The 15,956-nt window shown below is 46.3% G+C and overlaps 1 protein-coding gene across 4 annotated transcripts in view; it reads right to left on the minus strand.

Moving 5' to 3' along the window:
- The window catches only part of LOC149366523 (uncharacterized), a 63,457-nt gene that overhangs the window by 16,790 nt on the left and 30,711 nt on the right, over positions 1 to 15,956 (minus strand). For 2 of the 4 annotated variants that reach the window (XM_089551251.1, XM_089551228.1), the window contains one exon: positions 6,074 to 6,234. In XM_089551251.1, the coding sequence (XP_089407377.1) occupies positions 6,203 to 6,234 (32 nt within the window). In that variant the 3' untranslated portion in view covers positions 6,074 to 6,202. Of the gene's footprint in view, positions 1 to 6,061; positions 6,235 to 13,174; positions 13,270 to 15,956 lie in introns of those variants that run through there. The other 2 variants (XM_089551235.1, XM_089551243.1) reach the window with 2 other exon arrangements.

A 15,956-nucleotide genomic window follows, 5' to 3' on the forward strand; every position in this document is an offset into this window, starting at 1 on the left:
GATGCACGTTATCACTTGGCATAGACCTTGAGAACTGCTTTAAACAAGATTGTTGTCGTCATCCGGTCTCTTCGATTTGGTAGCTAAGTTCTGAACTGTCCTGACGTCTTGAGACTGTAGCCAATTCTTGAACAATGGATGTGAGTAGGCGAGTTAGTTTTCCATGCTGACAGTGAAAGAGAGACATACAAAGCGATTACTTGCAACTGATTTACGCGAAAAACAGTTTTCCACTCTTTGCAATCACCTGCGCATGCTTAAAAGACCATTACCCACGAGTGATGACTGGCACATTTTATCTGGCAACCCACATGCCCGATGTAAGATATGGCATCTCTTTTTCGGACAACAAAATTGATGGAGCGCTTACGCAACCATCGCCCCCGCTCGTGCTATCTCAAAAGCCTCCAGGATCTCTCGCGTTATCGGACATTTGCTTTTGAAAATTATTTTAAATCGCAAACTGAAATCAATTGCGTGCAACAAAATCAGTTGCAAGTTAACGCTTTGTATGTCTCTTTTATTCTGTCGTCCTTGTCTTCTTGAGTGCTTTCACTATCAGTGCCGATTCTTGTCTACACTGACAGACTGGGATGACAAATCGAAGAAACCAATTGGTATCGTTCTTGATGGCGCAACTGTCATTCGCGACACCGCATGCCATAAGAAAGTCTGTTCGATTTGGTTGCACTGGCTGGATCAGTTGCTCGGTGATGTCGCATGGTTACACGGTCAGTTCAGGATGTTCAAATGTAACTTGGCGCTCCGCCGCTGCACTGGCAAAAAGAATGCAAAAATACTGGACTGCTTGAACTGGTGCAGCAAGTTCAGCCTCATTCAAACAGACCTAGAGTTGTTATCGAAAGTAGCATAGCTGGCCTCTATTTGAAGGCAGTATCTCTGTTTCTACCCCTCCCTCCTTTGTTACAGAACCCTCAGTTCCCATAGCTGAATGTAATCTGTACCGTTCATGGCCACTAGCGTTTACAAACAAGTATTCTTGTGTGTCCGCTCTCTGGGATTACACACAATATCGTTAAATGTTTGTGGAGTGCAATTCAGGATGTTATTTGGTCATTTGTTTCGCCTTTCAGCTCAATTATGTTTTGGCCTGTTTCTTAAATTATAGTATCGTCACTTATTTTGTTTTTCTCATTATTCCAGAACATTCAAGCAAGACTGCACATTCAGCATTTATATTGCTGCCAACAAGGAAGGCACTCACCTTGAAGTGCGCTCACTGAACCTCCAACACATCACGCCATCACTGAAGAACTGTTCAGGCACCTGCCCCAACAAAGGCGACTTGCAGGAGAAGGCGCGTAACCTTTTGCGGCTCAAGGCTAATAAAGTGTTGGTAAGGGAAGAAATGCAGAATGAAAGTGGAAATGCTTTGCTCCTGAAAGACTTATCGAATATAGCAGCTAAAGGAAGGGCGGCTAATACAAGAAACGACTCGCCAGAAGTTGTGCGTATTTTAACTGAAAAATACAAATCAACTGTACGCCTCCTTACAGATGAGGATGATGAACTGCAGGGAGTTTTTTCAAGATAATCAAATGAAGTCATTTCAAGACTTTCCAGAGGTGCTCTTTGTAGATGCAACATACAAACTCCTCGAGACCAGAATGGCTTGTTTTTTGGTAATTATTGAAAATGGCAATGGGGAAAGTGAAATTGTAGCTGTTGGGCTGTTCACAACAGAAGACGGTGAACCCTTCGATGGTTCTTTGAAACCTTTAAAAGCCTCAACCCAAGATGGCAAGCAGTTCGAGTCACAATGGCTGACAAAGATGTAAAAGAAAGAACCATTGTGAAAGAGCTGTTCCATCATCTGCACTGCACATATGTGCATTTGGACTGCGTTGGACTAAACAGCCAACGAAAGACCAAGTTATGGAAATGTACAGTCTGTAGCAGTACAGCGAAAGATCAGTAATTGTCCTTATGTTTGCAATTGGAAATTGTGTGGAAAAAACTGCCCTCCTCAATGTAATGCTCCCTTGTAATGTCAATACTTTGAGTGGCTGACTCGCTTCTCTTGGTCGTCAAAAGACTTCTTTTCTACGCAAGCTGCCTAAACAAGGCACACGGCGACGTAATTTACTTGGAATAAAATTCTGTGCCATCGAGGATGTTTGTTTCACTGGAGTGTCGGTACCTCTTTCAGGATATCACGTAATTACTCAAGGTCATTGTTTTTTTTTCTGTGAACCGAGTACTAAACAGTCGACCTATAAATAGTAAACGGGAAGCACTACCGCGTGTGACGATAATTTGCAGCGCTATGCGCCCAAGGCCGCTTAAACGCGTTCTTCAGGTTCTTGGTTAGATGAAAACTTCGCGCAACGCCTAAAAGTGCTAATAATAATACTATTTATTAGCACTTACGTAGCAAAAAGAAAAGTACGTGAGGCAACATGTATGGCTGGACCGAGAGGTGACAAGCCCGCAGCGTTCCGCTGACGGGGTCGACTTCTGCACCAACGCTGCAATTGCTCCTCCAACCACATAAACTACTGAAACGCTGAAACCATGAATGATAATTAGAGGCTCCTGCCCGCAGAAGTCTAAGAACGCTCAACCGGTGGTAGTAGTTTTATTAAAATAATAAAAAAGGTAGGAAAAGATGTTCAGGGTTCACGGCTGCGGGAGAGAGCAACAAAATCTTAAATTATCATTTGATCACGCACAGCCGTAAAAATTGCGTTGCCGAAATTCTCACGGCTGCCGGGAGAATAACAAAATCTTATTCTACCGGCAGTTATCATGTGACCGTGTAGAGCCAATCAGAGGCGAGTGCCGTGAGAATTGTGGGAGCGGAATTCTCACGGCTGCCGGGAGAATAGCCACTCCCTTAAGATAATGTTACCGTTCTTCCAAACCTCTGGTACTCTCGAGGTCACAAGGCATTGCGTATAGAGGGTGGCTAGTTTTTGTAGCACAATCTCTCCTCCGTCCTTCAACCTGCTGTTACCTGATCCTCACCAGCTGCTTTCCCTCTTTGCATTGCTCCTAAAGCTTTCTTTACTTCCTCCTTCGTTACTGGCGGGATGCCCCATTGCTGTGCTCGACTGCCTCCCTCAGTAACTTGATGATTACATTCGCTACTGCATAGATTTGTGTAGAACTATTCGGCTAATTCAACTATCGTATCCATATTGCTGATGACATTGCCCTGTTTGTCTTTTAGCGCATACATCTGGCTTTTGCCTATGCCCAGTTTTCTCCTCACCGATTTTAGGCTACCTCCGTTCCTTAGAGCATGCTCGATTTTCTCCATGTTCAACTTTCTTATGTCGGCTACCTTGCGCTTATTTATTAACTTCGATAGCTCTGCTAGTTCTATCCTGTCTGTGGAGTTATACGTCCTCATGCTTTGGCATTTCTTAATCAGATCTTTAGTCTCCTGAGATAGCTTGCTGGTATCCTGTCGAACCATTCTACCACCTACTTCTGCGGCGCACTCTGTAACGATAGCTGTGAGATTATCATTCATTGTTTCAACACTACGGTCGTTTTCTTCAGTTAAAGAGGAAAATCTGTTTTGCAGCGACATTCTGAATTCCTCTACCTTCCCTCTTAATGCTAACTCGTTAATAGCCTTTCGCTTCACCAGTTTCCTCCGTTCCCTCTTCAAATCTAAGCTATAGTACGAGACCTTACCATTATGCGGTCGCTACAACGGACCTTACCGAGGACCTCCACATCCTCTACGATGCCAGGGTGTGTACACAGTATGAAGTCTATTTCATTTTTAGTCTCACCATTGGGGCTCTTCCACGTCCTCTTCTTGTTTGCTCGTTTGCGGAAGAAGGTATTCATAATCCGTAAATTATTTCTATCTGCGAACTCTACTAATAACTAGGGGTGTGCGAATATCAAATTTTTCGAATACGATTCGAATACGAATACTTGATTCCGAATATCGAATCGAATATCGAATAATCAAGGACAGACGCATTTAACCATTACAAAACATTTATTTGAGCACCCAAGAATATCACAGTTCAACTATCAGTGATGAAATGAGCACAAAAGGTGTCTGTGGCTGCACAAAAAGTATCACGGTCTCGAACATTGTTCTTAGAAGAATGGAAATATCAGAGAAGATGGCTAGTACACAGAATTAATCAAAGATAGCTTGCCATAAGCTCAAAAGCGCGTTGTTGGCATGAAGACAAAAAGTTGTCGTGAAGGAAAACCGACTGCTCCACATGGTCAGGCAGTAGTAGTTCCCTTCTAGCTGAAACGACTTCTCCAGCCACAGAAAATGCCCTCTCAATTGGCACTGAACTGGCTCGTATTGCGAGGTATTTCGTGCACAGCTCTGACTATACCAGCTTCGCAGGTATAGCCACAAAGAAGCTCACCAGTGCAGCCAGTTACTGTATGGCCCTACGTTACGCATTGCTCTGGGCGCCGCCATGTTGTTATGTCTCTGTCGATAGGACTTGCGGACCGAAATGAACGCCTGTGCTCGCAATCAAATATTCGGATAGATACGAATATTCGCGTCGTGTCGAATATTCGAAGCAACACGAATACTTGGATTTCGAATCAAATACGAACACTAAAAATATAATATTCGAATTATATTCGAAACTTTCGAATATTCGCACACCCCTACTAATAACGCTCCCCTACTGTTCCTAGAACCTATGCCATAGTCACCTACCGCCTTTTCACCTACCGTTAAGAAGTCACTTATCTCAATTTCACGCCTTTTAACACTCTAATGTACACTGCAGTCTCCGCTGTAGTACGCTCACTCATTCGAATGCCTCCTTACGCAATGACTTCGCTTTTGTGTCCCTCTGTGTCCTCCGTGTCACTGCTAAAACGCCATCAGTGCACTTGATTTTACAAAACTGAATCCAAAGCCAGGGAGACACCCTTTGTGTGTGGGCTGGAGTCCGGACCAAGCCCACAACTTTAAGGCCAGACCCGGCCAGGCCCGCCGAAACGGGTACGGGCTTTTGGGCCGGTCCGAACCCGTGCAGACCTCAACTATAGGTGATCCCAACAGGTACCGTTCTACACAACTTCGAATAAACAATATAGATGGCAAGGGCATGATAGAACTTTGAGGTAACCTTGAGGCAGGCATTACGATGGGAAATAAGCCATCGAAAAGAGAAAAATGTCTAATCGCAATATGGAAAGTGAAGCATATTTGGGCAGTTGCAACGGACGTGTTTAACCTTCCTGAGAACGAAATGCTACAGGCCTAAATTCGACACCATAGGCAATATTTGCCGTCAGTATACGCAAGACAGGGAGGCAAATGGGCGTGTTCTTGTAGAGAATACTGCTATCCAGCACCTAGTGCACGGGTCCACTTCCGAGATCCGAGACGCTTTGAAAAATAGGTTTGATTTAATAAATAGAAATAACTAAATGGAGTTTATGGTACTTCAGGATGAGAGCGACCAATTAATTTCACTAGGTGGAGAAGAATGTTGTCGTGGTTTCTAAGAATGCATACCAGTATCTGTGACTATCAACTATATATGTCTATTTTCCCCGTCTTGGTGAAAAAAAGGAGCCTTCTATATATAATCTAGTCACCTGCTCGCTCCACTATGCAGTTGCCCACTTGGTGACGTTTCTGCTTTGGGCCAGATTGCCCAGACCTATCATCATCATCAACGTGACCACGCCCACTGCAGGGCAAAGTTTCTCCCATGTCTCTCCAATTAACCCTGTCCTTTGCCATTTGTGGCCACCGTATCCCCGCAAACTTCTTAATCTCATCCGCCCACTTCTTTCTGGCGCCGCCCGCTACTCTTGCCTTCTCTTGGAATCCACTTCGTTACCCTTAAGAAGCAGCTGTTAACGTGCCTTCGCTTTACATGCCCTGCCCAAGCCCATTTCTTCCTCTTGATTTCGACTAGGATGCCATTAACCCGCGTTTGTTCCCTCACCCACACTGCCCGCTTCCGGTCTCTTCACGTTACACCTATCATTTACAGCACCATCGTTACAGCGCTATACGTGTAGCTAGATTCAGCTGAGTTTTTAGTGGCCCAGGGCAACATGCAGTGCCAAGATCACCCACTGTGTGTAGCTGTCGGGCTGGTCGTCTTGAGCCGTCCACGCGGTGATGGCGCAGGCATCGTCGGGAGTAGTAGTACAGTCGAACAAGATGGTGAAGTTCACTGTCCTCGCCTCTTGAATAGAGGCACCAGTGCGGTAGCACTCATACATCAGGATGGGCCTCGACCGCGAGTCCTGCGCACCAGAACGGTAGAAACGGCAGCGTTCGAAACCGTGCAGGACGAATGAGTGGCTTGAAAGCCGAGGCCGGACGTGATATAGACTGCGTTGATATCCTAACGCGGTAGCGTTAAAGGCCCCGTTTACGCAGCTATCCGGCGTCGACGTTGTCGGCGTTGTGAGCGAAAAATAACCAGCATGAATCTCGCAGGTGGTGCACAGAGAGCAACCTAGGAGGCAGGTTCCTGCTTGAGTTCCTGTTTTCAGTTTTGAGGAAACAGTTGTAGAAGGATTTAATTTGTATGCTCTCCCTACGGCCATGTACCGCAAGGTGTATTTTGGTTTAACGGGACATGACGTAACTCAAAAGAGTATGTAAAATACCCTTCTCGCCTTATACCAAGACATTATTCTATAAGTTACATAGCAAGAAATTGCCCCTGAAAAAATGGTTGAAAAAGTTATTTTGGTGTCCACGGTAAATCGCCACCTTTGTAATGTTGCAAAAACTATTCAGCATTGTTTCATTTATTTCAGAGATGCAACACTGTTCTGGGACATCTTGCAATGGGCATTGTAAAATAAAAATATGTCACCGCATTTTGTACTATATCTCATTGCACTGCCATTTGCCGATGAACCCTTAGATACGTCATTTCTGACTGCACTACACAGCCTTTGGAAAACGCGCATGACAAAATGCCGCCGCGGTGCCTCAGCGGTTATGGTGCTCGGCTGCTGACCCGAAAGACGCGGGTTCGATCCCGGCCGCGGCGGCTGGAATTTCTTTGGAGGAGAAATTCTAGAGGCCCGTGTACTGTGCGATGTCAGTGCACGTTAAAGATCCCCAGGTGGTCGAAATTTCCGGAGCCCTTCACTACGGCGTCTCTCATAGCCTCAGTCGCTTTGGGACGTTAAACCCCATAAAAACCAAGCTTGACGAAAAAACATTGTGAATCTGTCGTTCCGTCAGATCACTTCGGCAGAATGATTGTTCATCTAATGGAACTCTGTGCCCGGACCAAGCCTGAACAAGAGTAGCAACCACTCCTAGAGCTTTGTTCTTCATTGGCCTTCTGAAACGATAGCTTCACTACGTCAGCCACTTCGCCTGGTCGAGCGTGGTCGCACCTCGGCCGTGTGCCCGCGGCTGCAGTGGACACCCGTCATCCGTTTGTAGAGGAAGGAAGGAAGTGGGAGTGAAAGAAGAAACAGAAAGAGGGGCCGTAATGAAGGAAATGAATTTGAGGAAAGGAAATTGCGCAGTAACTGTCTCGCATTTTTCGGTGGACACCCGCCATCCGTTTGCAGAGGAAGTGGGAGTGAAAGAAGAAATAAAAAGATGACCCGTAATGAAGAAAATTGTAGTTGAGGAAAGGAAATCACGCGGTAACTGTCTCACATATCTCTGTGGACATCCGTCATGCGTTTGATGACGTAAGAGATTACCCAAGTAAATCTCAGTAGCATTACAACGGTTAACCACACCGAAGCCTAAGCGTAGTCATGTCCTGCAGCTCGCTGATTAATGACGGAGTAATTCTCTGTCATCTCGGTGGGCACCCGAACCGCACCGAGGAAGGGACGAAGTGGGAGTGAATGAAGAAAGAGGAGCCGTAATGAAGAAAAGGAAAATTGTATTTGAGGAAACGAAGTTACGCAGTAACTGTCTCGCATATCTCGGTGGACACCCGTCATCTGTTTGTAGAGGAAGGGGGAAGTGGGAGTGAAAGAAGAAAGAGAAAAAGCGGCCGTAATGAAGAAAATGATTTTGAAGAAAGGAAATTAGTAACTCTGAATCCCGAAGCGTGGCCTTTGGTAGAGCATCCGCAAGGCTTTCGGGAGGTGCTGGGTTCGATCCCCAGTGCCGCCGGGTACCCACCGGTGTCTTTAATGGGTACAAGATTTCCCCTGGCCTGGTGCTCGGCTCTTCTAGGGTGAAATGCTTGGGAAAAGGGTCTTAGACCAAACAGTTGCCTTGGCGGATGAGTGATAAGTTCCCCCGCCAAGCAACCATAAGTCCGCCTCGTGCGGCATAAGCCCGATTTGTGGCCCTTTTTTTTTTTTCACTTCTCCCAAACGTACACCCCTAAAGGAAGCCGAGCGCCAGGCCGGGGGACGCTTGTACCCTTTTGACCGGTGGGTGCCCGGCGGTGGGTTGGTTTCGAACCACCCACCTCCCGCAGCCGAGACGGGCGCTCAAACCCTCAAAGATGAAGAAGGAACGCACAGCGAAACACAGCGGCGAAAGGCTGACTTTGCAGTTCAACTCAGCGAGTTCCACTCAGCCAGCTTCAGCTATCGCGTCACTCCAGGTTTCACGAGAGCTAAACCACATCCATTTTATGCGAAGCATACTACTTTAGCTACCACTTCAGCCCTTCACCGTGGTTATGCGCCTCCAAATCACGTGATACATGACGTCACACCACGTGACACGATGACGTCACGACAGTAGAGAAACGGGGGCCCACCTCGCGCCGTCGCTGTGGTTGTGCGCCTCCAAATTACGTGACACGATGATGCCACACCACGTGACACGATGACGTCACGACAGTGGAGAAACGGGGGCCCACCTCGCGCCGTCGCTGTGGTTGTGCGCCTCCAAATCACGTGATACATGACGTCAAACCACGTGACACGATGACGTCACGGCAGTGGAGAAACGGGGGCCCACCTCGCGCCGTCGCTGTGGTTGTGCGCCTCCAAATTACGGGACACGATGATGCCACACCACGTGACACGATGACGTCACGACAGTGGAGAAACGGGGGCCCACCTCGCGCCGTCGCTGTGGTTGTGCGCCTCCAAATTACGCGACACGATGATGCCACACCACGTGACACGATGACGTCACGACAGATCGCCGTCACACGCTGGGAGAGGGAGAACGATGCCATCGCACAGACGTCGGAATGTCCTCGAGCGGCATTCCCGCGCATTTCGAACGCGCGTTCACACTCGGTGTAGGTGAAACGCTCGCTCCACCGGACAGGCGGACGCGGCTTCCGTGGCAATCCAGGCGCTCACCCAACGCGCGTCTCGGGGTTAGTCGGCGTTCCGCTGTAGCCATGCCGTTGTCTTCCCCCACGACGAAGGCTTCTATTGGTTGTATTAAAATGACCAAGTATTCAACCAAGGAAAGCCATGTATTACCAAGCCTAGCCATCAATATGCTTCGCATCTGACTAGGCTTAACCTTAGCTAAGCCTCAGCCATTTTTTTTTTTCGGTGACAAAAAATGACGAGGTTTACACAAAAATATACTTCTGTCTTACAAATGCAGATATGCGTTTCTGAAGTTGGTTTGAAATGCATAAAATGCGTGCATAAATTCATGCGAAAATGCAGGTAGAAACGTGCCTGCATTTCACTCCAAGCGACACGGAATTTAACCTACGCTCTCCCACCTACGTGATTCTGAACTCACGACACGTGTCGCCATTCCAGGAGGGTTAATGGGGGCCTTAATGTATCCCCCAGGCCTATCAGGAAGCGGCTGAGCTCTGTTCCCAAGCAACCGTCACGCTGTCTCAACTGCAAAGTTTAAGCTGGCCAGCTGTTCGGACTACGTGTAAAGCAGAGCCAACGCTCAGAGAAAATTACCTTTTCAGGTCCTGTGCGCACTCTTTATAATCTGCGAGGACAAAGATGACCTCCAGTCAGTAGTATACGTAAAGTGTGTGTGTGTAGGGGGGGGGGGGGGGGGGGTGAGGGTGTACCGAAACATTGTGCCGACGTGAAGGGGCAAAATGACGAACGTACGTCACAGAATAGCTTCAGACAACATCGCAGGCACTTTCCCCCGCCTAGCATAACACTCAACAATCAACAGGCGGTGGCGTGGAGGCGTCTACAAACAGATGTCTACCGACACCCAATTCTATGCAAACAGATCATTCCAGAAATTGAGGACGATAAATGCAAGAAGTGCGGAGCGAGAGGGTCCCTCGACCACATAATATGGGAGTGTAGCCAATCCACAGGCAGGGCGAAGAACATTAATAGTAGAGACGCCTGGGAGACCTTGCTCCGGAGCTCGGACCCTGAGCTCCAGCTCACCGCCGTCCGACTGGCTGAAGAGTCCGCCGGGATACAAGAGATCCTGGCCAGCATCTGACGCGACTACCCCATGCGGCCAAATCTTTCCTGATCCTCCTCCCTCAACTGAGGGTATAGGACAGGGGAGGTCTGGGTGAGGTAGTCTCAATTCTGTTGGACAATAAAGGTTTTCACTTACTTACTTACTTCAGATTACTTGGGCGACACTTAAAGGACCCCTCCGCTATTATTTCTACCTCATCAGATTTTAGTGAAACGTTCACGGTTGTTTTCCACAGCGCCACAAATTACCGCCCCTCTGGCAGTGCGCTTCGGGCGAGTATATGCTACGCTGGAATGTCCTCCTAGGTGGCTATATCCTGTATAGGTGCGCGGGTGTGCCTCCCAGAATTGCGATGTTTGTAATGGTGGTGAAGTTCGGAGGTACGACGGACTCGTAGTATGCATCCAGGTAATTTTATGCATGATAATTATAGCGTTCATCAATTTTACCTAAACAAAGCCGTTTGAAGACAAATCTGAGTCGATATGCAAATTTTTACAGTGGTTTCAAGTTGGCGCTACATCTGCTAGTCTTCGTATTATGATCTTGAGGCCCGCACAGTATATACGGTTTAATACGATACAGAGCCGTTCACATTGATCGCGGGTGTCATACTCGCAGACGACGCCATATTTGTTCTGCTGACCATGGATCACAGTGTGTGTGGATTGTCTTCATGTCACTTCTTAGGTGCCTATAGTGCAACGGCGTAATATGCGCATGCGCTGGTGTGACTCGTCGATCCGTACTTGCTTACTGCTGTAGTTGCCCATTAAGCGCAATTACTGCCAGGCAGGGGTGATAATTTGTTTACTTGCCGCGGTGGCTATCACGTTAAGCTTCGGGCCTAAGGTGACGGAATCGGATCCTGGCTGTTGTGTTCGCATTTCAATAGAGGCGAAATGCCAAAACACGTGTGTGCTGTGCTAAGCCTTAAGTCAACCCAAGGGGGGGAAATTAATCCAGAGCCCTCCACAATGGCTGTTCTCATAGCCCATCTCCTTTTTTAAAATGTTCGACCTCATACAATACTGATCCGTACATAACACTACTTACGGCACGCCGAACACGACATCGACACGATGACTCTCTAACGCCATACAGCACCAGAACTAATGTTTTTAAATATTCTTTTTTTCCTCGCACGATAACAGGTTGGAAAAATGTACATCTGCCTCTTCTAACCAGCATTGATTCAATTGAAACCTTGAATTGCTCTTGAATATTTTTCTTGTCTGCTTTTTGGTTGCCCAAACTGATCGTGTTTTTTCCTTGCTGCAAGTTTGACATTTCATTTTTGCATATTTCATTCATTGACTTACTTCTGTTTGTTTATGTTTGGTTTTCCCAAATGAAGAGCTCGGTTTGCATTTTCGTTTAGTCCTTGTTTTGCTCATGTTCTATTGCCCAAAGAACAAGTGTTTTGAAGTTATTATTTGCTAACTTCGTTCTGTACACTTATGTCATTTGTATGCCCCTTCTGCTTGGGCCGTAAAGGCCTGCAGTATTGAATAAATAAATAAATAAAAACATATCGCAATAAAATAGCATAACGTAACACAACACTGCATAACACAGCAAAGCATAGCATACAACATTACAACATACGACAAGATAACACAACTTAAGCAAACATAAGACGGCTGCTTTTACTTTTCGTTAGGGGTGTGCGAATATCAAATTTTTCGAATACGAATCGAATACGAATACTTGATTCCGAATATCGAATCGAATATCGAATAATCAAGGACAGACGCATTTAACCACAACAAAACATTTATTTGAGCACCCAAGAACGTCACAGTTCAACTATCGATGATTAAGTTAACACAAAAGGTGTGTGTGGCTGCACAAAAAGAATCACAGACTCGAACATTATTCTTAGAAGAGCGGAAATATCAGAGAGGATGGCTAGTACACAGCATTGATTAAGCCTAGCTTGCCATCAGCACAAAAGCGCGTTGCTGGGATGAACATAAAAGGTTGTCGTGAAGGAAAATCAGCTGCTCCACATGGTCAGGAAGAAGTAGTTCCCTTCTAACTGAAACGACTCCTCCAGCCACAGAAAATGCCCTCTCACTTGGCACTGACCTGGTACGTATTGCGAGGTATTTCGTGCACAGCTCTGACTTTAGCAGCTTCGCAGGTATAGCCACAAAGAAGCTCACCAGCGCAGTCAGCTACGGCATGGCCCTTGGAGGAAGGAAAAATTTTCCTTCCTCGATGGAAAAATTCGAAGGAAAAATTTTTTCTTCATCCATGCTTATTGCTCTGGGCGCCGCTATGTTGTTATGTCTCTGTCGATATGTCTTGCGGACCGAAAGGAACGTCGGTGCTCACAATGAATATTCGGCTAGATACAAATATTCGCGTCGGGTCGAATATTCGAACGAACACGAATACTTGGATTTCGAATCGAATACGAATACTAAAAATATAATATTCGAACTATATTCGAAAATTTCGAATATTCGCACACCTCTACTTTTCGTTCTTCACTGCTTTCCAGAAAAACGCCACTCCAGGTATTTATAAATGCAGTTCGCTGGACTTACGACGTCCTAGGCGTTGCAGCCTATCAGTCCTCCCATCAGACACGTCTAAAAAGGTTTCATTATTGCCTTCATCTGAATATCTGAGCTCCATGTCACCTAAAACAAGCAGTCTTAGCTGTGATTATAGCAATATTTGGCAAAGCAGCTCTAATCCAGATTACGGCAATCATTGCGCAAAGAAGTGTACACATCCCTCCTTTTTTTCACGCATTGCTAAAGCGTTCTCTCACATTGAACGCAATGTTAAGTCACTCGGGTAGTTACGAAGATGGCGTACAGAGAGCCTATAAAATACCTGGTAGAAATTCCAGGTGGCGTCTTCTGTGGCGAATGCAAGCAGCGGGGAAAGTAAAGCGTACAGAAGTCTCATGGTGGGTCTTGTGCCGTCGTGTCGACAGAGAACCTATGCGCTGTGCCGGGGTACTGACCACAGATTTATAGGCCGGACAAGTGTCCTTGGGACAAAGAAGGACCCAGACTTGTTTTTCGACCCTGGCTAGTTACACGTGCATTCCCTCGAGTATTTTCATGCCAGCGCCTCCTGTCAGTCGGATTGTCATAACATGCCGCTCACAGCCTGTCGGAATGCGCGTTCAGTGTAGTTTGAAAGCATGCTTTTTCTCTGCCGCATATCAGTATTATCATGCGTTCCGCTCACGATAACGAGAGTCTACACGTGTTCCATCGTGCCGTCAAGCATTTTTATTTTCTTTTGCTGCTAGGTATTAAAAATAGAAGAGTAAAATAGCATTGCTCGCAAGCCGGGCTGCCATGAAAAACACTGTGGCCCCACTCAGAAACATATTTCTAGACCTGTACTGCTTAGGCAACAACCACCGCTTCGACCATACCACGCGCACTGGTAAAACACACATAGGGAATAGCACACTGTTTCGACCAGTACTGCAAGGCTTTGTTCTTCCTTTCCTTTTTATAAAATATCCTTCGGGTAAAAAATTACTGCGCCGCTCATTTCTCATTGATCAACCGCACACAAAAAAAATACCCTATACCTGGCTTGGGTTTAGTGACAGTTGGCTTTCTTCATAATTGCATCGTGAAAGAATGTACGCAGCATGGCGGTATGTGTCTCCTTTAGAGGGAGAAGGTACGCCTCCTTTTTGAAAAACGAAAGCCGTCTCTGCACCATGAAGTCAAGGATAATGGTGGAAGGTTAATCTTTTTCGCCATCATCATTAATACGAATTTTGTAACTTCCGCTCCAGGGTAAATACCTCTCTCTCTCCCTGGTATCCAGTAAGCTCTGTCACGCACCAAGTGTGGCTACTATGTATACCAGGATATTTTTGAATCGCATATCCACATCTGATCCGGCGCCGCCTCCTGCTACGTTCACCTTACCCCATACCCTTACAAAAAAGTTGTAGACAATCTATAGAGTGTCTACAGACTCCTGTCTTTAAAGTCTATAGACTGTCTATAGACAAATACTCGAGAACAGTCTATAGACCATACAAATGCCATAGACAGTCTATAGACGATCTATAGATCTATGGCCATACACATTCAGTAACTTTTGTCTATAGTCAGTCTATAGAGTATGAATAGACAAAAAGCAATATCTATAGGAAGTCAATAGAGTCAATAAGGAGTCTACAGACTGTCTACAGACCATTTTATAAGGGATATCATCCCTCGAAGTCAACTTGTCGCTCTTAATGTTTGTTAGGATGTCACAAGCTTGAGTTTGCTCCGCCGCGGTTGCTCAGTGGTTACGGCGCTCGGCTGCTGACCCGAAAGACACGGGTTCGATCCCGGCCGCGGCAGCCGAATTTCGATGGAGGCGAAATTCTAAAGGCCTGTGTACTGGGCGATGTCAGTGCACGTTAAAGAACCCTAGGTGGTCAAAATTTCCGGAGCCCTTCACTACGGCGTCTCTCATAGCCTCAGTCGCTTTGGGACGTTAAACCCCAATTAACCAATAAACCAAGCTTTACTAAAGTTTCTGAGAAATCCTTTTCATATTTGTTTTCGCATAACTGTGATAACTTGGGCATAGCTAGTGCCTTGTATACAATTCAAGTGTAAGTCATGTTCTTTAATTTCTTTAGATGCGTTTGTCGCTCGTTTCTTAAGGCTGGTTCACATGCCAGTGACTGAGCGAATTGAGCTATTGTGCAGCACATGGCGGCGAAAAATTTTGAAAATTGTAAGATACTGTTATGGAATTATTGAAGGTAACTATCCATTCTTCTCATATATAGAAAAGTCTTTCAAAATGTTTCCATCGATCGCATCGAGCAGTTAAGACTGCCATAAAAAACGAATGGGCAGCAAAAAAGTTAATATAAGAAATGCAAGATTGCCGTCGGGTGATCTACGGTTATATTAATTGTTATTGTGAAACCTTTCATTCCACGAAAAAATTCTTTATTTCTAAATAGTTTTCTAAATAAATGAATATCGACCATAGGGAGACAAAACATTACAAGCGGCCGAATTCGGGAATTATCCGTCCGCATCCACGTCCGGCGATTGAATCCTTCGCACCAGGCCCTCGGGCACGTTGCACTTCTCGCACTCATCATTCCGTTCCGACAGTTTGCAGCAGATTGGATCCCCGCAAACCACTCTCCAAAATCTGGCACGTCGTTCGGGCACTGCCGACATTTCCCCAGCAGAAACACCCTTTCCGTGCATTGGCACTTTATGAAAGACGGCAAGAACTAGAGGTGGCAGAGGATTTCTGTTCGAGAATTGCCGGAAGCGCTTCTTCACCTCGGCAGCATCGATGTGCTCCCCCCACGATGGACGATCGACTGGACATCCCCTTCACAATTCAAGGACTGAAAGCGGCTCTTTCTGCTTGTACGCATCCTTCGTCCCCAGGACCTGATGCAATAACATACAATGCGCTTCGTCATCTAGGCCCACAGGTAATGGAAGCCCTCTTAACATTGTTCAACCACTCTTGGGCCTCTGCCACTGTTCCACAGCAGTGGAAAAGAAGCCGCATTGTGGCCTTGCTCAAACCAGGGAAATCGCCACTCGACTTAACATCCTACAGACCAGTAGCTCTGGCAAGTTGTATTGGCAAGACGATGGAGCGTATGGTG

This window comes from Amblyomma mixtum, chromosome 1, assembly GCF_055824585.1.
Source record: "Amblyomma mixtum isolate Tamu chromosome 1, ASM5582458v1, whole genome shotgun sequence".
In the NCBI taxonomy this organism is placed as follows: Eukaryota; Metazoa; Arthropoda; class Arachnida; order Ixodida; family Ixodidae; genus Amblyomma; species Amblyomma mixtum.